This window comes from Oncorhynchus nerka, linkage group LG5 (genome assembly GCF_034236695.1).
Source record: "Oncorhynchus nerka isolate Pitt River linkage group LG5, Oner_Uvic_2.0, whole genome shotgun sequence".
Taxonomy (NCBI): Eukaryota; Metazoa; Chordata; class Actinopteri; order Salmoniformes; family Salmonidae; genus Oncorhynchus; species Oncorhynchus nerka.
In genome coordinates this window covers 66874177-66896633 of record NC_088400.1, presented here as the reverse complement: position 1 = coordinate 66896633, position 22457 = coordinate 66874177, and the positions used below count along the sequence as shown (strand labels likewise).

General features: G+C 48.4%; 1 protein-coding gene across 1 annotated transcript; it reads right to left on the bottom strand.

The window, feature by feature from the left end:
* Positions 1-7553: 7553 nt before the first annotated feature.
* On the bottom strand, positions 7554-8901 carry LOC135571741 (nuclear receptor subfamily 0 group B member 1-like). Its single transcript, XM_065018247.1, has 2 exons — positions 8255-8901; positions 7554-7961 (listed from the first exon to the last, which is right to left on the bottom strand). Exons 1-2 carry the CDS (start codon positions 8805-8807, stop codon positions 7720-7722), a joined length of 795 nt encoding a protein of 264 aa, XP_064874319.1. The 5' UTR covers positions 8808-8901; the 3' UTR covers positions 7554-7719.
* Positions 8902-22457: the final 13556 nt, after the last annotated feature.

Genomic DNA, 22457 nt, shown 5'->3' with positions numbered 1-22457 from the left:
CTCTCTCTCTCTCTGTCTCTATCTCTCTCTCTTCCCCTCCACCCCTCTCTCTCTCTCTCTGTGTGTCTCTGTCTCTGTCTCTTCCCCTCCACCCCACATCTCTCTCTCTCTCTGTCTCTATCTCTCTCTCTTCCCCTCCACCCCTGTCTCTCTCTCTCTGTGTCTCTATCTCTCTCTCTTCCCCTCCACCCCCCCATCTCTCTCTCTCTCTCTTTCAGTGTTTTTTTCTTCTCTCTCCGTTCTTTTCCTACCCTGTTCTCGTCGTTTGACTGGAAAGCTAACCATGGAAGTCTCTGTGGTCGTGCATGTGCGTCTATCTGTGTGGCTTCCCAGAGAGGTGACGCCAGATGTTTTCATTTAGGATGAAGTGTCTCCATGTGGTTCTTTAGCTTCTGTGGCTTTTCCCTCCAAATGAAATCATCTTCACTTCATTAAGGTGTGACGGCACAATGAGCCCCCCATTCAAATGCACATGACAGCGAACAAACAATTAAATGCTTCCAACTTCATGGCAACAGTTTGGGGAAGGCCCTTTCCTGTTACAGCATGACAATGCCCCTGTGCACAAAGTGAGGTCCATACAGAAATGGTTTGTCGAGATTGGTGTGGAAGAACTTGACTGGCCTGCACAGAGCCCTGACCTCAACCCCATCGAACACCTTTGGGATGAATTGAAACAACGACTGCGAGCCAGGCCTAATCTCCCAACATCAGTGCCCGACCTCACTAATGCTCGTGGCTGAATGGAATCAAGTCCCAGCACCAATGTTCCAACATCTAGTGTTAAGCCTTCCCAAAAGAGTGGAGGCTGTTATAGCAGCAAAGGAGGGACGAACTCCATATTAATGCCCATGATTTTGGAATGAGATGTTCGACAAGCAGGCGTCCACATACTTTTGGTCATGTAGTGTACATGTTTCACATTGCAATGCATGTTCATATAGAGTAAATGTATTTCACAATGCAACGCTCACATTACTTTCGATATGATTTTCTTCTCTTTTGTTAGAAAACATTGTACTATTACTTAATCCAACTGCTCTTCATTGATGACCACTTAAACGGTTGGTGAACCTATAGATTTAACATGTCAACTCGTTTGTCTACAACCGATTCTGAGAACTACATAATGAAAATGTCTGTCTGTAAAGTAGAAACCTAGAATGTTTGATGCTGTATGTACTACTATGATGAATACTATTATGATTTAAAATATAATATTGACGAGATCAGAAATGTACAGTATGTAATAAATCAAGTCAAAGTTGATTGGTCGCATACACAGATGCACAGATGTTACGGCAGGTGCAGTGAAATGGCCCTGTTTCTAGCTCCTACAGTGCAGTAACACAATATCAATACAATACAGTACCAATACGGGAATAATCCAGAAAGTCCAAAACAAACCATCCCCTATAAGGTAAACATGTATCCAAACTAAAGTTGCTGAGGGGAGGGCTCTTATGAACTGAGCAACATATTGGACCACGACTATACTGTAAAATACAATACATGATTACAATACAAGAAAGATGTACGACTGCCATCCCCATGAGCGTACCACCCTCCTTCAGGCCATCGATGAGGCATGCAATGATTTCAATGCAGACCTACAGTACCAGTCAAAAGTTTGGACACACCTTCTCATTCCAGAGTTTTTCTTTATTTTTTATATTTGCAACATTGTAGAATAGTAGTGAAGACATAAAAACTATGAAATAACACATATGGGATCATGTAGTAACCAAAAAAATGTTTAAAAATACAAATATATTTTATATTTGAGATTCTTCAAAGTAGCCACGCTTTGCCTTGGCAGCTTTGCAGACTCTTGGCATTCTCTCAACCAGATCCAGGTAATCACCTGGAATTAATTTAAATTAACAGGTGCGCCTTGCTATTTTGTGGAATTTCTTTCCTTCTTAATGCGTTTGAGCCAATTAGTTGTGTTGTGACAAGGTAGGGGTGGTATACAGAGGATAGCCCTATTTGGTAAAAGACTTAAGTACATATTATAGAAATAACAGCTCAAATAAGCAAAGAGAATCGACAGTCCATCATTACTTTAAAACATGAAGGTCAGTCAATCTGGAAAATTTCAAGAACTTCAAGTGCAGTCGCAAAAACCACCAAGCGCTATGATGAAACTGTCTCTCATGAGGACCCTCACAGGAAAGGAAGACCCAGAGTTACCTCTGCTGCAGAGGATAAGTTCATTAGAGTTACCAGCCTCAGAAATTACAGCCCAAATAAATGCTTCACAGAGTTCCAGTAACAGACACAGCTTTTGGTTTTATTCATTTATTGCCGCCGGTGTAACTGCTTACTGACTGTACACTGTGATGTTACTGCATGATTGTAGCGACTTTACTAACACATTAGTTCTATTAGCTATGTTGACTAGGACGTTACTTTAGCTAATATGGTGACAACGATGTAGGGTGTGTGTAGCAGGTTATGATTATCACATTCAGCTAATGTGTTGCTCATTGAAGTCCACAAACAAAGTGAAATGTGAGAATCATGTAGTAGCCTAAACCCATCAATGTTACATTGAACTGGGTGAATGGAGAATGAATGACAGTCATCCAACATGCTGTAATAGAAATAAGGCCTTGCTCAAGAACAAAACAATAGTCCTCCCTCATCATAAATGTCACCGACCGCCACTGGTGTGTGTGTTGATTCAAAATGGCAGGTGTACTGCAGCTAGAGAAATAGAAGAGCCAGATCAGGAACGTAGACATTCTTTGTGAAACACTGTCATCTGTTGGTCATGGCTTGAATTGTAGCCTACATGATGTTTATAGTCAGTTTCACCAGTCAGCCCAAAAACCACAACTCTTCTCTGCATAAACAAACACCTGGATTTGGCCAAGACACATGAGCAACGTGACGAATAGATCTGTCACATGTACCCTACTTGTAGATATCTCTGGGCCCCTCTCTAGCCGGCCCCTGAACAACGGTGCATGAACTACTACAGTGAATGAGGTCACTCTGATCGATAGTTTTTAGGGGCAAACCCAAATCCAGATGGATTACCACTGTCTGCACCACTGTCACAGTGGAGGCTAATGAGGGGAGGACGGCTCATAATAATGGCTGGAATGGAGTCAATGGAATGGCATCAACCACGTGTTTGATATGTCTAATACCATTCCATTGACTCCATTCCAGATGTTAATATGAGCCGTCCCTCCATCAGCAGCCTCCACTGAACTGTCACCAAGACAACTTTTCTAGTTGTAAACAAATGTATTTTCATAAACCCCAAGCCTTAGTAATTTGAGCACACTGAAAGCTTGAGCATGGGTTGTGAGTGTGGGTTGTGAGTGTGGGTTGTGAGTGTGGGTTGTGAGTGTGGGATGCCAAGGCAAAATGGCTGCTGCTGTGAGAGTGAAAAAAATATATATATTTTTTAAGTAGCTGCTGCCCTCCCTGGCTATGAACTCATTACACCGATGGCCTCCACCGGGCTGAAAGACAGCTCTCCCCAGCTCTCTCCCTTGTCCCCCACAAATGGTGACATCGCACAGCAGCAGCAGCAGCAGCAGTTTACAGTCAGCCACACACACACACACACACACACACACACACACACACACACACACACACACACACACACACACTGCAGCGGCACACAGAGTGCTGTGACAGCTGTGTTTTTACTAGCCTGCAGAGTAATAATTAACTTGTTATCATCTTTGGCAATTAAGAGCTTAATTGGAAAGAAAGCAGAGAGGTTGTGTACGGAGGGAGGGAGGGAGGGAGGGAGGGAGGGAGGGAGGGAGGGAGGGAGGGAGGGAGGAGGCAGTGAGGTACAGTTGGTACAGAAACAACACTGGGAAATAAACCAAGGGGCGTCTCATGCCACTCATCCTCTGTAGAGATGACTGATGAAGTGGTTTGTTCGAACTTCCTCTCAACGTAACACACACACACACACACGCCCCCTCTATTATCATAAATCCTACACCAGCAATCCTACACAGACTCTCCTCCTCCTCAGCCCAACTTAATTCCCAACGAGAGAAGACTCAGTACACCTGGGGCCCGGAGGAAGGGAACGGAAAACAGTTGGGCACCAGCTTGATGACACAAATGAAATGAAGCGTAAAGCAGTGGAATCCTGGCTGAATAGAGGTGCATGTATTTAACTGTCAGAACAAAGCTGCAGCAGACCTCTGCCAGGGTGAATGAGTATATTAGTCACTGTGCCTGTTTATAATTGACACCCTGAGATGATCCTGTTTCATGCAACTTTCAGTGGGAGGGAGGGAGGGAGGGGCTGCCCGGTGCAGTGGGGAGCCTCTAAAGGGGGAGGAAATATGAAAGAAAGAGCTTAAAACGAATTAGGAAACATTTGAGCGGAATATACATGATCAGGCAACATTGCAATTATTGGATCAATGAACCAGTGGGTTAAGCCTGTAGCACCTCCTTATAAGAAACACAATATAAGAAAATGTGCCACTCCTACACAGGTAATACACAAGTCGGCCTCTATTAAATAACAGCAATTTTGCCACTCCTGCACCAATTGGCTGAGTTATTGGCTGAATTATCTCTGTGCTATTCCAAAAGAAGCAATAAACAGCATGGTTTTATATCTATCTTCTCTCAGATAGATCATCCAGTGAGGAAATCAATTAGCTTAGCAGATGCTGCGTTTAGGGTTGAAATGTTGCTAATGTATTATTCATTATCCATTCCTACAGATGGAGGTTTATTGGTTGAATCCCTCTCATATTCATTAAACAGATTCAAAGCCATTTGAGTTTTCCTTCCCAACAGTAGCACTGTAGCGCTGCTCTTGCTCTTTCCCGGTGTAGTTCATAGTCGCCAGTTAGCATTAACACAGTGATGCTGTTTCACTGGGTGTCGCACAGAAAAGGACCCACATCCCACCTCTGACACCAACTGACTAGGCACAGCAAGGGGAAAATGGGATCTCTTCTTCTCATTATGTTCTCTATGACAAGACACAGCGATGGGGGAGACAGGGGTATTATACAGTAACTAGGGCAGAGCTGATACCACGGTTTAGGTTGTCACATTAGGAGCAAGAGGAGATGAGAAGTCTATGGGGGAACTGAACTCTAGGGAGCAGATTAATTAGAGAAGGCATGCAGAGAGAAGCCGTGCGCTGTAGAGACAGAGAGAGAAGGTCTGTGATGCCCTGGAAGAGGCCTGCAGTACTGACAGCCTGGCTCCTTGGGATCAATCCTGCCTCATTGGAAATGAGATGGGATCACTTAGGGATGCCATGTGTCAAACACTGACTTTAAACTACAGTGCTAGGATGATTTAGTTAGATATGTATCTCTTTGGGGGACTGAGATGTCAAAGTGCCACCATAGGTGGTTCTGAGGCATGTAGAGCTCTGCTGGATGGAGTCAGAGCAGGGTTAAGAGCTGGGTTCAGAGCTGGGTTCAGAGCTGTGTTCAGAGCTGGGTTCAGAGCTGGGTTCAGAGCAGGGTTCAGAGCTGGATTCAGAGCTGGGTTCGGATCTGGGTTCGGAGCTGGGTTCGGAGTTGGGTTCGGAGCTGGGTTTGGAGTTGGGTTCAGAGCTGTGTTCAGAGCTGGATTCAGAGCAGGGTTCAGAGCTGGGTTCAGAGCTGGATTCAGAGCTGGGTTCAGAGCTGGGTTCAGAGCAGGGTTCAGAGCTGGATTCGGAGCTGGGTTCGGATCTGGGTTCGGAGTTGGGTTCGGAGTTGGGTTCGGAGCTGGGTTCGGAGTTTGGTTCGGAGCTGGGTTCGGAGTTTGGTTCGGAGCTGGGTTCGGAGTTTGGTTCGGAGCTGGGTTCGGAGTTTGGTTCGGAGTTTGGTTCGGAGCTGGGTTCGGAGCTGGATTCGGAGCAGGGTTCAGAGCTGGGTTCGGAGCTGGGTTCAGAGCTGGGTTCAGAGCTGGATTCAGAGCAGGATTTGACATCCCAGGTGTTGACATCCCAGTTTAAACCCTAACCCTTGCTTCATGTTCACATTGCAGTTCAACCCTCAACCACAACCGTAACCCTAGCTTCATGGCCACATTACAGTTCAACCACAACCCTCAACCACAACCCTAACCCTACCTTCATGTTGATATTCCAGTTTAAACCCTAACCCTAGCCTCAACCACAACCCTAACCCTCGCTTCATGGCCACATTGCAGTTCAACCACAACCCTAACCCTACCTTAATGTTGATATCCCAGTTTAAACCCTAACCCTAGCCTCAACCTAAACCTAAACCCTAACCCTAGCCTCAACCTAAACCCTAACCTCAACCCTAACCCTAGTATTTCCATGGGAACATCTTTACTCATAGGGGACCTCTCTGTTGTTGTTTGTGGATATGTTCTTAAATATTGCATTTCAACATCCATACGCTAAGCAATGAAACTTTTCAGGTCTTTTTTAAACTGTGTATGTTAAGTACCTTAAGAGTGATGTCTCTTCCTCCTCCTCTTCCAACTCTTTCTCATCTTCCTCTTCCCCTCCTATAATGAACTTAGCCCACATTGATCACATTTATCATCAGGCCTCACCGCCACTGCCTGTTGCCTCCTCCCACGGCCTCCGCCCAGCACGTCTTCACGGCAACACCTCTCAGACCTGGCAGCCGTCCCTTCTCCTTACTGCATGAATGGAAGCCCACACGCCTCGCCCTGGGTCCATGCCACTCCTGATCCCCACAGCCACCTGCCATGTGCCTCTTCCTTCCATTGATGTGTGTGGCATGTGGTGTGGGTATCCTAACAGCCTGGTCTTATCCTGACACTGGTTGGCACCAGACACGTGTTGTGACCCACCTCACCCTCACTAGATGGTACAGCAGCCCCTCCTAAGGGACCGACCCAGTCCAATGACCTGCCCTGAGATGCTACGTCATTGGTGTCTGGAGGCGTGTTGAATGAATGCATATTATTAGAAACACTACGAGCACTACTTCTGTTTTTAACATATTCACAGTCCCTCATAAAGCAGTTTACAACCTAGACAGTTCTGGACCGATGTGAGTGCTGAAAGCCTTGGGATTGATGTAATTGTCAATTTCCTTCATGAATGGAAATGTCTTTCTCCAGACTGCCTCAAATTCTCTCTTAGGTTTGTGGGTGAGCATTGCCCTCTTGAGGTGAAACACAGTAATGCATTATCCAGGTAATGTATTGTGTAACCGGTGTGAAACGGTTCGCTAGTTAGCGGGGTACGCGCTAATAGCGTTTCAATCGGTGACGTCACTCGCTCTGAGACCTTGAAGTAGTTGCTCCCCTTATTCCGCATGGGCTGCTGCTTTTGTGGAGCGATGGGTAACGATGCTTGGTGGGAGGCAGTTGTAGATCTGTGCAGAGGGTCCCTGGTCCGTATTATGGGGCTATGGCAGCATTATCTAGGTAATGTATTGCAGTCAAATAAGATTGAATGTATTATGGGGCTATGTCAGCATTATCTAGGTAATGTATTGCAATCAAATAAGATTGAATGTATTATGGGGCTGTTATTAGACATAACTGTAGGTTATAATTTAAAAAAAGATTATATTGGTTGATAAACTGAAATAACAACATGCAAAGTTCAGCAAACACTTTTATTTGACAAAAATAGGATGTGTTATAGCAAAATAAATACATATGGATAGCAACCCTATAGTATACACATGCCTGTTGTTATTCTGTTCAGCTTCCAGTCCAGTCCACAGCTCTGTCTGTGTTCAGTCTTTAAACAGTTTATTCAGTCTATTTTCCGTAAAACATCTCGAGCAGAAGTTCATTCATGCTGACCGTGCCGATGACAGGTTTGAAGAAAAGTCCAGCCACGACGTTTGCATTGATGGACCGTAGCATGGAGAGCGCGATGAATAGTTTAGTGAACCTTGTAGGGTCTCTTCGGTGAGTGACTTTCACATATTCATTAAGGGCTTGATGCGCTTCGCTCTGCAGTGCCTGAATGTAGCTTTGACACCGGAGCTCTGCAATGTCTAAGGAGTGAATAAAATGGAAGTTAAAATCAGAAACTTTGAAGGTGAAACTCAAACGAGTCAAAAATAGTCGCATAGTTAATAATAGCACATTCATAAAATAATAATAATAGACTACTAATAATAATGATAATAATTAGCAAAACAATAATAATTATAATTATAATAATTATAATGATGATGATCATTATTATAATAAAAATAATAACAACAACAAATATAATGATAATAATAGGCTTGCTAATAATAATAAAAAATAGTAAATACACCATAAAACCAGTTGTATAACAAACCTGGATTGAAGAGAATGGCTCCCTTTAAATATGCATATTCTTTGGTGCTGATGTCCAGTCCCCAACATTTATTCAAAAACATTTTTATTCCTTGGACATCAGTGAGAGAAACGCCTTGGCCACTGCGCCCGTGCGCGGTCTCCTGTCTTCCTTGTCCGCTGGTTAGTATGTTCTGTAACATACTGAGTTCTGGCGTCTCCATGGTCTCGAAGTCGATCAAGTCCTGCGCCATGCCCAAAACGAGCAGCTGAGCCCAGCTGTTGCGCACGAGCTGTAACTGGTCCTCCGCTGGAAGTTCCCGAAAACAAAGTACATTTTTAACAAACTTCAGCGTTTTTAAAAGCGCTGCCGACGCTGCTTTACACGTTGTCTGGGGAGAACGGAGAACCACTTTCTTCTTAGATCCACACGAACAAGGCTGCTGTTGCGGGACCGCCAACCTCGCCCGCCCCTGTGAATGCCGATTCGGTTGGTTGTCGTTTTTCAAAATGCTGTAAAGGATGCTTCTTTGTCCCCTTTCGCCGAGGCACTGGCAGCTGTCAGAGCAAGCCATCCTGTCCTTCTGTTGATAGCTGGCGAATACAACCCTGGCGACGTGGAAGGTGAGGTTTTATATTTCCTTCCTCCTCATTGACAACTTGTTTAGACTTTTTAAATATTCGACGACACCGCCCACCCAGTTCTTCACAGGCGCACGACTAGAGGGAGCCAGACAACCAGTTGCCGCCAGACAGCCAGTTGCCGCCAGACAGCCAGTTGCCACCAAAGTCCAAAGTGGTTTCATACAAGTACAATTTCTGGATTATGCAAAATACACCCTGAATTAGATTTTCTAATTATTTAGGAAATATGGTGCGTTCGGAAAGTATTCAGACCCCTTGACTTTTTCCAAATTTTGGTATGTTACAGCCTTAAAATTGATTACATGTTCAGGTCTCTCCAGAGATTTTTGATTGGGTTCAAGTCTGGGCTCTGGCTTGGCCACTCAAGGACATTCAGAGATTTGTCCCGAAGCCACTCCTGCATTGTCTTGGCTGTGTGCTTAGGGTTGTTGTCCTGTTGGAAGGTGAACCTTCGTCCCATTCTGAGGTTCTGAGCGCTCTGCCACTGAAAAATGTCCCCACAGAATGATGCTGCCAACACCATGCTTCATCGTAGGGATGGTGCCAGGTTTCCTCCAGACATGACGCTTGGCATTCAGGCCAAAGAGTTCAATCTTGGTTTCATCAGACTCTTGTTTCTCATGTTCTGAGAGTCTTTTAGGTGCCTTTTTGCAAACTCCAAGTGGGCTGTCATGTGCCTTTTACTGAGGAGTGGCTTCTGTCTGGCCACTACCACAAAGGCCTGATTGGTGGAGTGCTGCAGAGATGGTTGTCCTTCTGGAAGGTTCTCCCATCTCCACAGAGGAACTCTGGAGCTCTGTCAGAGTGACTATCAGGTTCTTGGTCACCCCTTCGCCCCCTATTGATCAGTTTGACCGGGCGGACAGCTCTAGAAAGAGTCTTGGTGTGTCCAAACTTCTTCCATTTTAGAATGATGGAGGCCACTGTGTTCTTGGGGACCTTCAATGTTGGAGAAATGTTTTGGTACCTTTCCCCAGATCTGTGCCTCGACACAATCCTGTCTCTGAGCTCTACGGACAATTCCTTCGACCTCATGACTTGTTTTTTGCTCTGACATGCACTGTCAACTGTGGGGCCTTATATAGACAGGTATGTGCCTTTCCAAACCATGTCCAATCAATTGAATTTACCACAGGTGGACCACAGGTTATAGAAACATCTCAAGGATGATCAATCGAAACAGGATGCACCTGAGCGTAATTTTGAGTCTCATAGCAAAGGGTCTGAATACTTATGTAAATAAGGTATTTCTGGGGAGTTTTTTCCCCAGTTTTTTTATTTGCAAAAAAACTTTCTCTCTCTCTCTCTCTCTCTCTCTCTCTCTCTCTCTCTCTCTCTCTTCTCTCTTTCTCTCTTTCTCTCTCTCTCTTTCTCTCTCTCTCTCTCTTTCTCTCTCTCTCTCTCTCTCTCTTTCTTTCTCTCTCGCTGACACTCTTCTCTCTCTATCTTTCTCTCTGTCTTTCGCTCCCCCTCTGTGGCCTTGTGTGAATAGTTATGGCCTTGTGTGGGAAGGTATTCCAAATCCACTGAAAGAGAAGAGACCAATACAAGGAATTGTCCCCTACTAGAAGACTTGTTGCCACATGTTCAATGAAATTCTGGGCAATGTGACAATATCCGAGTGGTGCTACATTTCTGCTTGTTTGTTAGGTCACTGCATCAGGTCTTACAAGCTTTCAGACCTCAATTAGTGACCTCAGGCTTCGATAATGGAAAACGCACCTGATCCGCACCACCGAGACGCACCTTGACCCTGACTCTGTGGCATCTTCCACGTAATAACTTAACAACAACTGAAGAATACCTGCGCACCAGAACTCAATACCAGGTAATTATCTCTGAGACCGGAGCATCTTCTTCCTTCAAATATCAATTGGATTCCAGAGGCGAAGCTTTATGTGCGGCTGTGTACTTTGACATTTCATAGGCGATGGGTTTGTTGCCACGTCTGCAGGCAAGGTTCCTGTCTAGACACCCGTCAATGTCATCCTTATTCTCATTGTAAGGCCCTCATTTGGAAGGTAGACCTGAGTTCAAAGAGAATAAAGATATCTTGTTCTCTGCTTTCCTGGGATATAGGGCGGCCCGCACAGCATGTTCAACATCTAATTTCATTTGTAGCGATTAGGGAGAAATAAGCATTGTAAAATAATTCAAAAGTCATTGGAGTGGCCATCTTTTCATCGACTGATTCGACATACAGGCTCGAAGACACACATCCTTCGAAGTGGAGTTTTTAGAAATAACCAATGTCAATCATGTGAATTGACAAGTGTGTCATGACATCTGTTTGAGTGTGTGTCACTGGGTAACTCTTTCCCTCCTAACACTGATGCCAAACTTCAGCAGTGTTGCATGACAACAACCCATTATGACACACTGTCAACATACTTCACCCGCCTGTGTCACCGTCAATGAATGTCTGACTGTCTGGGTCACTCTCTGGGAACAAAAGGTTGTAATCAAAAGCACAAATGAAGAACTATCATGAATGTCCTGAAGTTCAGGGTCACTCACAGCATTAGGCTTGACAGAACCAGATGTGACAGAACAACACAGGCGTCTTGAAGGGAACACTGATGTCATCCTCTCTTTGAGGAGATTATAAAAGATGATTGATTCGCTGGCCTGTTTGGAAAATGATATCAAGGCAGGCTGTTTTTCCTCTGACTTTTTCCTCAAGGCTATGGTGTAGCAGTCGATGAACGCCTGTACTTTGGTGGGGTTTACATTATTATTCACAAAAGAGAAACTCTCACAGTTGATTTCCTTGAAAATGAATATTTTTGTTCCAAGGCATAGATCAAGGACATAGTCGTGTAAACAACCTTCACGAAACTATTCTTCTCCTCCACACCCCAACCCATGTATTTTATTCTGCCCAGTGACCTCCTCACACCACACCATCCATGTCTTTTATCCTGCCCAGTGACCTCCTCACACCACACCACCCATGTATTTTATTCTGCCCAGTGACCTCCTCACACCACCCATGTATTTTATTCTGCCCAGTGACCTCCTCACACCACACCACCCATGTCTTTTATCCTGCCCAGTGACCTCCTCACACCACACCACCCATGTATTTTATTCTGCCCAGTGACCTCCTCACACCACACCACCCATGTCTTTTATCCTGCCCAGTGACCTCCCCACACCACACCACCCATGTATTTTATTCTGCCCAGTGACCTCCTCACACCATACCACCCATGTATTTTATCCTGCCCATTGACCTCCTCACACCACACCACCCATGTATTTTATTCTGCCCAGTGACCTCCTCACACCACACCACCCATGTATTTTATCCTGCCCAGTGACCTCCTCACACCACACCACCCATGTCTTTTATCCTGCCCAGTGACCTCCTCACACCACACCACCCATGTATTTTATTCTGCCCAGTGACCTCCTCACACCACACCACCCATGTCTTTTATCCTGCCCAGTGACCTCCTCACCCCACCCATGTATTTTATCCTGCCCAGTGACCTCCTCACCCCACCCATGTATTTTATCCTGCCCAGTGACCTCCTCACACCACCCATGTATTTTATCCTGCCCAGTGACCTCCTCACCCCACCACCACACATGTATTTTATCCTGCCCAGTGACCTCCTCACACCACCCATGTATTTTATCCTTCCCAGTGAACTCCTCACCCCACCACCACCCATGTATTTTATCCTGCCCAGTGACCTCCTCACACCACCCATGTATTTTATCCTGCCCAGTGACCTCCTCACACCACCCATGTATTTTATCCTGCCCAGTGACCTCCTCACCCCACCACCACCCATGTCTTTTATCCTGCCCAGTGACCTCCTCACACCACCCATGTATTTTATCCTGCCCATTGACCTCCTCACCCCACCCATGTATTTTATGCTGCCCAGTGACCTCCTCACCTCACACCACCCATGTATTTTATCCTGCCCAGTGACCTCCTCACATCACCCATGTATTTTATCCTGCCCAGTGACCTCCTCACCTCACAGCACCCATGTCTTTTATCCTGCCCAGTGACCACCTCACACCACCCATGTATTTTATCCTGCCCAGTGACCTCACACCACCCATGTATTTTATCCTGCCCATTGACCTCCTCACCCCACACCACCCATGTCTTTTATCCTGCCCAGTGACCTCCTCACCTCACAGCACCCATGTCTATTATCCTGCCCAGTGACCTCCTCACCCCCTCACCACCCATGTCTTTTATCCTGCCCATTGACCTCCTCACACCACACCACCCATGTCTTTTATCCTGCCCAGTGACCTCCTCACACCACACCACCCATGTCTTTTATCCTGCCCAGTGACCTCCACACACCACACCACCCATGTATTTTATTCTGCCCAGTGACCTCCTCACACCACACCACCCATGTCTTTTATCCTGCCCAGTGACCTCCACACACCACCCATGTATTTTATTCTGCCCAGTGACCTCCTCACAACACACCACCCATGTCTTTTATCCTGCCCAGTGACCTCCTCACCCCAACCCATGTATTTTATCCTGCCCAGTGACCTCCTCACCCCACCCATGTATTTTATCCTGCCCAGTGACCTCCTCACACCACCCATGTATTTTATCCTGCCCAGTGACCTCCTCACTCCACCACCACACATGTATTTTATCCTGCCCAGTGACCTCCTCACACCACCCATGTATTTTATCCTTCCCAGTGAACTCCTCACCCCACCACCACCCATGCATTTTATCCTGCCCAGTGACCTCCTCACCCCACCCATGTATTTTATCCTGCCCAGTGACCTCCTGACCCCACCACCACTCATGTATTTTATCCTGCCCAGTGACCTCCTCACACCACCCATGTATTTTATCCTGCCCAGTGACCTCCTCACCCCACCACCACCCATGTCTTTTATCCTGCCCAGTGACCTCCTCACACCACCCATGTATTTTATCCTGCCCATTGACCTCCCCACCCCACCCATGTATTTTATGCTGCCCAGTGACCTCTTCACCTCACACCACCCATGTATTTTATCCTGCCCAGTGACCTCCTCACACCACCCATGTATTTTATCCTGCCCAGTGACCTCCTCACCTCACAGCACCCATGTCTTTTATCCTGCCCAGTGACCTCCTCACCTCACACCACCCATGTATTTTATCCTGCCCAGTGACCTCACACCACCCATGTATTTTATCCTGCCCATTGACCTCCTCACCCCACACCACCCATGTCTTTTATCCTGCCCAGTGACCTCCTCACCTCACAGCACCCATGTCTATTATCCTGCCCAGTGATCTCCTCACCCCCTCACCACCCATGTCTTTTATCCTGCCCATTGACCTCCTCACCTCACACCACCCATGTCTTTTATCCTGCCCAGTGACCTCCTCACATCACCACCACCCATGTCTTTTATCCTGCCCAGTGACCTCCTCACATCACCACCACCCATGTATTTTATTCTGCCCAGTGAACTCCTCACACCACACCACCCATGTCTTTTATCCTGCCCAGTGACCTCCTCACACCACACCACCCATGTATTTTATTCTGCCCAGTGACCTCCTCACACCACACCACCCATGTATTTTATCCTGCCCAGTGACCTCCTCACTCCTCCCAGTGACCTCCTCACCCACCCATGTATTTTATCCTGCCCAGTGACCTCCTCACTCCACCACCACACATGTATTTTATCCTGCCCAGTGACCTCCTCACACCACCCATGTATTTTATCCTGCCCATTGACCTCCTCACCCCACCCATGTCTTTTATGCTGCCCAGTGACCTCCTCACCTCACACCACCCATGTATTTTATCCTGCCCAGTGACCTCCTCACACCACCCATGTATTTTATCATGCCCAGTGACCTCCTCACCTCACACCACCCATGTATTTTATCCTGCCCAGTGACCTCCTCACACCACCCATGTATTTTATCCTGCCCATTGACCTCCTCACCCCACACCACCCATGTCTTTTATCCTGCCCAGTGACCTCCTCACCCCTCACCACCCATGTCTTTTATCCTGCCCATTGGTCTCCTCACCCCCTCACCACCCATGTCTTTTATCCTGCCCAGTGACCTCCTCACATCACCACCACCCATGTCTTTTATCCTGCCCAGTGACCTCCTCACACCACCCATGTATTTTATCCTGCCCAGTGACCTCCTCACACCACCCATGTATTTTATCCTGCCCAGTGATCTCCTCACCCCACCCATGTATTTTATCCTGCCCAGTGACCTCCTCACCCCACCCATGTATTTTATGCTGCCCAGTGACCTCTTCACCTCACACCACCCATGTATTTTATCCTGCCCAGTGACCTCCTCACACCACCCATGTATTTTATCCTGCCCAGTGACCTCCTCACCTCACAGCACCCATGTCTTTTATCCTGCCGAGTGACCTCCTCACCTCACACCACCCATGAATTTTATCCTGCCCAGTGACCTCACACCACCCATGTATTTTATCCTGCCCATTGACCTCCTCACCCCACACCACCCATGTCTTTTATCCTGCCCAGTGACCTCCTCACCTCACAGCACCCATGTCTATTATCCTGCCCAGTGATCTCCTCACCCCCTCACCACCCATGTCTTTTATCCTGCCCATTGACCTCCTCACCTCACACCACCCATGTCTTTTATCCTGCCCAGTGACCTCCTCACATCACCACCACCCATGTCTTTTATCCTGCCCAGTGACCTCCTCACACCACACCACCCATGTCTTTTATCCTGCCCAGTGACCTCCTCACACCACACCACCCATGTATTTTATTCTGCCCAGTGACCTCCTCACACCACACCACCCATGTATTTTATCCTGCCCAGTGACCTCCTCACCCCACCCATGTATTTTATCCTGCCCAGTGACCTCCTCACACCACCCATGTATTTTATCCTGCCCAGTGACCTCCTCACTCCACCACCACACATGTATTTTATCCTGCCCAGTGACCTCCTCACACCACCCATGTATTTTATCCTGCCCAGTGACCTCCTCACCCCACCACCACCCATGTCTTTTATCCTGCCCAGTGACCTCCTCACACCACCCATGTATTTGATCCTGCCCATTGACCTCCCCACCCCACCCATGTATTTTATGCTGCCCAGTGACCTCTTCACCTTACACCACCCATGTATTTTATCCTGCCCAGTGACCTCCTCACACCACCCATGTATTTTATCCTGCCCAGTGACCTCCTCACCTCACAGCACCCATGTCTTTTATCCTGCCCAGTGACCTCCTCACCTCACACCACCCATGTATTTTATCCTGCCCAGTGACCTCACACCACCCATGTATTTTATCCTGCCCATTGACCTCCTCACCCCACACCACCCATGTCTTTTATCCTGCCCAGTGACCTCCTCACCTCACAGCACCCATGTCTATTATCCTGCCCAGTGATCTCCTCACCCCCTCAACACCCATGTCTTTTATCCTGCCCATTGACCTCCTCACCTCACACCACCCATGTCTTTTATCCTGCCCAGTGACCTCCTCACATCACCACCACCCATGTCTTTTATCCTGCCCAGTGACCTCCTCACACCACACCACCCATGTATTTTATCCTGCCCAGTGACCTCCTCACATCACCACCACCCATGTATGTTATTCTGCCCAGTGACCTCCTCACACCACACCACCCATGTCTTTTATCCTGCCCAGTGACCTCCTCACACCACACCACCCATGTATTTTATTCTGCCCAGTGACCTCCTCACACCACACCACCCATGTATTTTATCCTGCCCAGTGACCTCCTCACCCCACCCATGTATTTTATCCTGCCCAGTGACCTCCTCACACCACCCATGTATTTTATCCTGCCCAGTGACCTCCTCACTCCACCACCACACATGTATTTTATCCTGCCCAGTGACCTCCTCACACCACCCATGTATTTTATCCTGCCCATATACCTCCTCACCCCACCCATGTCTTTTATGCTGCCCAGTGACCTCCTCACCTCACACCACCCATGTATTTTATCCTGCCCAGTGACCTCCTCACACCACCCATGTATTTTATCATGCCCAGTGACCTCCTCACCTCACACCACCCATGTATTTTATCCTGCCCAGTGACCTCCTCACACCACCCATGTATTTTATCCTGCCCATTGACCTCCTCACCCCACACCACCCATGTCTTTTATCCTGCCCAGTGACCTCCTCACCCCTCACCACCCATGTCTTTTATCCTGCCCATTGGTCTCTTCACCCCCTCACCACCCATGTCTTTTATCCTGCCCAGTAACCTCCTCACATCACCACCACCCATGTATTTTATCCTGCCCAGTGACCTCCTCACACCACCCATGTATTTTATCCTGCCCAGTGACCTCCTCACACCACCCATGTATTTTATCCTGCCCAGTGATCTCCTCACCCCACCCATGTATTTTATCCTGCCCAGTGACCTCCTCACCCCACCCATGTATTTTATGCTGCCCAGTGACCTCTTCACCTCACACCACCCATGTATTTTATCCTGCCCAGTGACCTCCTCACACCACCCATGTATTTTATCCTGCCCATTGACCTCCTCACCTCACACCACCCATGTCTTTTATCCTGCCCAGTGACCTCCTCACATCACCACCACCCATGTCTTTTATCCTGCCCAGTGACCTCCTCACACCACACCACCCATGTCTTTTATCCTGCCCAGTGACCTCCTCACATCACCACCACCCATGTATTTTATTCTGCCCAGTGACCTCCTCACACCACACCACCCATGTCTTTTATCCTGCCCAGTGACCTCACACCACACCACCCATGTATTTTATTCTGCCCAGTGACCTCCTCACACCACACCACCCATGTATTTTATCCTGCCCAGTGACCTCCTCACCCCACCCATGTATTTTATCCTGCCCAGTGACCTCCTCACACCACCCATGTATTTTATCCTGCCCAGTGACCTCCTCACTCCACCACCACACATGTATTTTATCCTGCCCAGTGACCTCCTCACACCACCCATGTATTTTATCCTGCCCATTGACCTCCTCACCCCACCCATGTCTTTTATGCTGCCCAGTGACCTCCTCACCTCACACCACCCATGTATTTTATCCTGCCCAGTGACCTCCTCACACCACCCATGTATTTTATCATGCCCAGTGACCTCCTCACCTCACACCACCCATGTATTTTATCCTGCCCAGTGACCTCCTCACACCACCCATGTATTTTATCCTGCCCATTGACCTCCTCACCCCACACCACCCATGTCTTTTATCCTGCCCAGTGACCTCCTCACCCCTCACCACCCATGTCTTTTATCCTGCCCATTGGTCTCTTCACCCCCTCACCACCCATGTCTTTTATCCTGCCCAGTGACCTCCTCACATCACCACCACCCATGTATTTTATCCTGCCCAGTGACCTCCTCACACCACCCATGTATTTTATCCTGCCCAGTGACCTCCTCACACCACCCATGTATTTTATCCTGCCCATTGACCTCCTCACCCCACACCACCCATGTCTTTTATCCTGCCCAGTGACCTCCTCACCTCACACCACCCATGTCTTTTATCCTGCCCAGTGACCTCCTCACCCCACACCACCCATGTCTTTTATCCTGCCCATTGACCTCCTCACCTCACACCACCCATGTCTTTTATCCTGCCCAGTGACCTCCTCACATCACCACCACCCATGTCTTTTATCCTGCCCAGTGACCTCCTCACACCACACCACCCATGTATTTTATCCTGCCCAGTGACCTCCTCACATCACCACCACCCATGTATGTTATTCTGCCCAGTGACCTCCTCACACCACACCACCCATGTCTTTTATCCTGCCCAGTGACCTCCTCACACCACACCACCCATGTATTTTATTCTGCCCAGTGACCTCCTCACACCACACCACCCATGTATTTTATCCTGCCCAGTGACCTCCTCACCCCACCCATGTATTTTATCCTGCCCAGTGACCTCCTCACACCACCCATGTATTTTATCCTGCCCAGTGACCTCCTCACTCCACCACCACACATGTATTTTATCCTGCCCAGTGACCTCCTCACACCACCCATGTATTTTATCCTGCCCATATACCTCCTCACCCCACCCATGTCTTTTATGCTGCCCAGTGACCTCCTCACCTCACACCACCCATGTATTTTATCCTGCCCAGTGACCTCCTCACACCACCCATGTATTTTATCCTGCCCATTGACCTCCTCACCCCACACCACCCATGTATTTTATCCTGCCCAGTGACCTCCTCACCCCTCACCACCCATGTCTTTTATCCTGCCCATTGGTCTCCTCACCCCCTCACCACCCATGTCTTTTATCCTGCCCAGTAACCTCCTCACATCACCACCACCCATGTATTTTATCCTGCCCAGTGACCTCCTCACACCACCCATGTATTTTATCCTGCCCAGTGACCTCCTCACACCACCCATGTATTTTATCCTGCCCAGTGATCTCCTCACCCCACCCATGTATTTTATCCTGCCCAGTGACCTCCTCACCCCACCCATGTATTTTATCCTGCCCAGTGACCTCCTCACATCACCACCACCCATGTCTTTTATCCTGCCCAGTGACCTCCTCACACCACACCACCCATGTCTTTTATCCTGCCCAGTGACCTCCTCACATCACCACCACCCATGTATTTTATTCTGCCCAGTGACCTCCTCACACCACACCACCCATGTCTTTTATCCTGCCCAGTGACCTCACACCACACCACCCATGTATTTTATTCTGCCCAGTGACCTCCTCACACCACACCACCCATGTATTTTATCCTGCCCAGTGACCTCCTCACCCCACCCATGTATTTTATCCTGCCCAGTGACCTCCTCACACCACCCATGTATTTTATCCTGCCCAGTGACCTCCTCACACCACCCATGTATTTTATCCTGCCCAGTGACCTCCTCACACCACACCACCCATGTATTTTATTCTGCCCAGTGACCTCCTCACACCACACCACCCATGTATTTTATCCTGCCCAGTGACCTCCTCACCCCACCCATGTATTTTATCCTGCCCAGTGACCTCCTCACACCACCCATGTCTTTTATCCTGCCCAGTGACCTCCTCACATCACCACCACCCATGTATTTTATTCTGCCCAGTGACCTCCTCACACCACACCACCCATGTCTTTTATCCTGCCCAGTGACCTCACACCACACCACCCATGTATTTTATTCTGCCCAGTGACCTCCTCACCTCATGTATTTTACCACACCACCCATGTATTTTATCCTGCCCAGTGACCTCCTCACCCCACCCATGTATTTTATCCTGCCCAGTGACCTCCTCACACCACCCATGTATTTTATCCTGCCCAGTGACCTCCTCACCTCACCACCACCCATGTATTTTATCCTGCCCAGTGACCTCCTCACACCACCCATGTATTTTATCCTGCCCATTGACCTCCTCACCCCACCCATGTCTTTTATCCTGCCCAGTGACCTCCTCACCCCACACCACCCATGTCTTTTATCCTGCCCATTGGTCTCCTCACCCCCCTCACCACCCATGTCTTTTATCCTGCCCAGTGACCTCCTCACCTCACACCACCCATGTATTTTATCCTGCCCAGTGACCTCCTCACACCACCCATGTGACCTCCCTCACACCACCCATGTATTTTATCCTGCCTCATTGACCTCCCAGTGACCTCCTCACCACCCATGTCTTTTATCCTGCCCAGTGACCTCCTCATCACCACCACCCATGTCTTTTATCCTGCCCATTGACCTCCTCACCCACACCACCCATGTCTTTTATCCTGCCCAGTGACCTCCTCACATCACCACCACCCATGTATTTTATCCTGCCCAGTGACCTCCTCACACCACACCACCCATGTCTTTTATCCTGCCCAGTGACCTCACACACCCACCCATGTATTTTATCCTGCCCATTGACCTCCTCACACCACACCACCCATGTCTTTTATCCTGCCCAGTGACCTCCTCACCCCCACCCATGTATTTTATCCTGCCCAGTGACCTCCTCCACCACATGTATTTTATCCTGCCCAGTGACCTCCTCACTCACCACCCATGTCTTTTATCCTGCCCAGTGACCTCACACCACCCATGTATTTTATCCATCACCACCACCCATGTCTTTTATCCTGCCCAGTGACCTCCTCACACCACACCACCCATGTATTTTATCCTGCCCAGTGACCTCCTCACATCACCACCACCCATGTCTTTTATCCTGCCCAGTGACCTCCTCACACCACACCACCCATGTCTTTTATCCTGCCCAGTGACCTCCTCACACCACACCACCCATGTATTTTATTCTGCCCAGTGACCTCCTCACACCACACCACCCATGTATTTTATCCTGCCCAGTGACCTCCTCACCCCACCCATGTATTTTATCCTGCCCAGTGACCTCCTCACACCACCCATGTATTTTATCCTGCCCAGTGACCTCCTCACTCCACCACCACACATGTATTTTATCCTGCCCAGTGACCTCCTCACACCACCCATGTATTTTATCCTCCCCCCCACCCATGTCTTTTATGCTGCCCAGTGACCTCCTCACCCCACCCATGTCTTTTATCCTCACACCACCCATGTATTTTATCATGCCCAGTGACCTCCTCACCTCCACCACCCATGTATTTTATCCTGCCCAGTGACCTCCTCACACCACCCATGTATTTTATCCTGCCCATTGACCTCCTCACCCCACACCACCCATGTCTTTTATCCTGCCCAGTGACCTCCTCACCCCTCACCACCCATGTCTTTTATCCTGCCCATTGGTCTCTTCACCCCCTCACCACCCATGTCTTTTATCCTGCCCAGTAACCTCCTCACATCACCACCACCCATGTCTTTTATCCTGCCCAGTGACCTCCTCACACCACCCATGTATTTTATCCTGCCCAGTGACCTCCTCTTCACCTCACACCACCCATGTATTTTATCCTGCCCAGTGATCTCCTCACCCCACCCATGTATTTTATCCTGCCCAGTGACCTCCTCACCCCACCCATGTATTTTATCCTGCCCAGTGACCTCCTCACATCACACCCATGTATTTTATCCTGCCCAGTGACCTCCTCACACCACCCATGTCTTTTATCCTGCCCAGTGACCTCCTCACACCACCCATGTATTTTATCCTGCCCAGTGACCTCCACCACCCATGTATTTTATCCTGCCCACCTCCTCACCACACCACCCATGTCTTTTATCCTGCCCAGTGACCTCCTCACCACACCACCCATGTCTTTTATCCTGCCCAGTGACCTCCTCACCCCACACCACCCATGTATCCTGCCCAGTGACCTCCTCACCCCACCCATGTCTTTTATCCTGCCCAGTGACCTCCTCACACCACCACCCATGTCTTTTATCCTGCCCAGTGACCTCCTCACACCACCCATGTATTTTATTCTGCCCAGTGACCTCCTCACACCACACCACCCATGTCTTTTATCCTGCCCAGTGACCTCCACACCACACCACCCATGTATTTTATTCTGCCCAGTGACCTCCTCACACCACACCACCCATGTATTTTATCCTGCCCAGTGA

What these genes read in the sequence shown, in the direction of transcription:
- LOC135571741 (XM_065018247.1), bottom strand. Translation starts at nt 8,807, where the DNA reads ATGGCTTGCTCTGACAGCTGCCAGTGCCTCGGCGAAAGGGGACAAAGA. An exon ending in AGCCATTCTCTTCAATCCAG is followed by an intron (nt 7,962 to 8,254) that starts GTTTGTTATACA and finishes TTCACTCCTTAG; the next exon opens with ACATTGCAGAGCTCCGGTGT.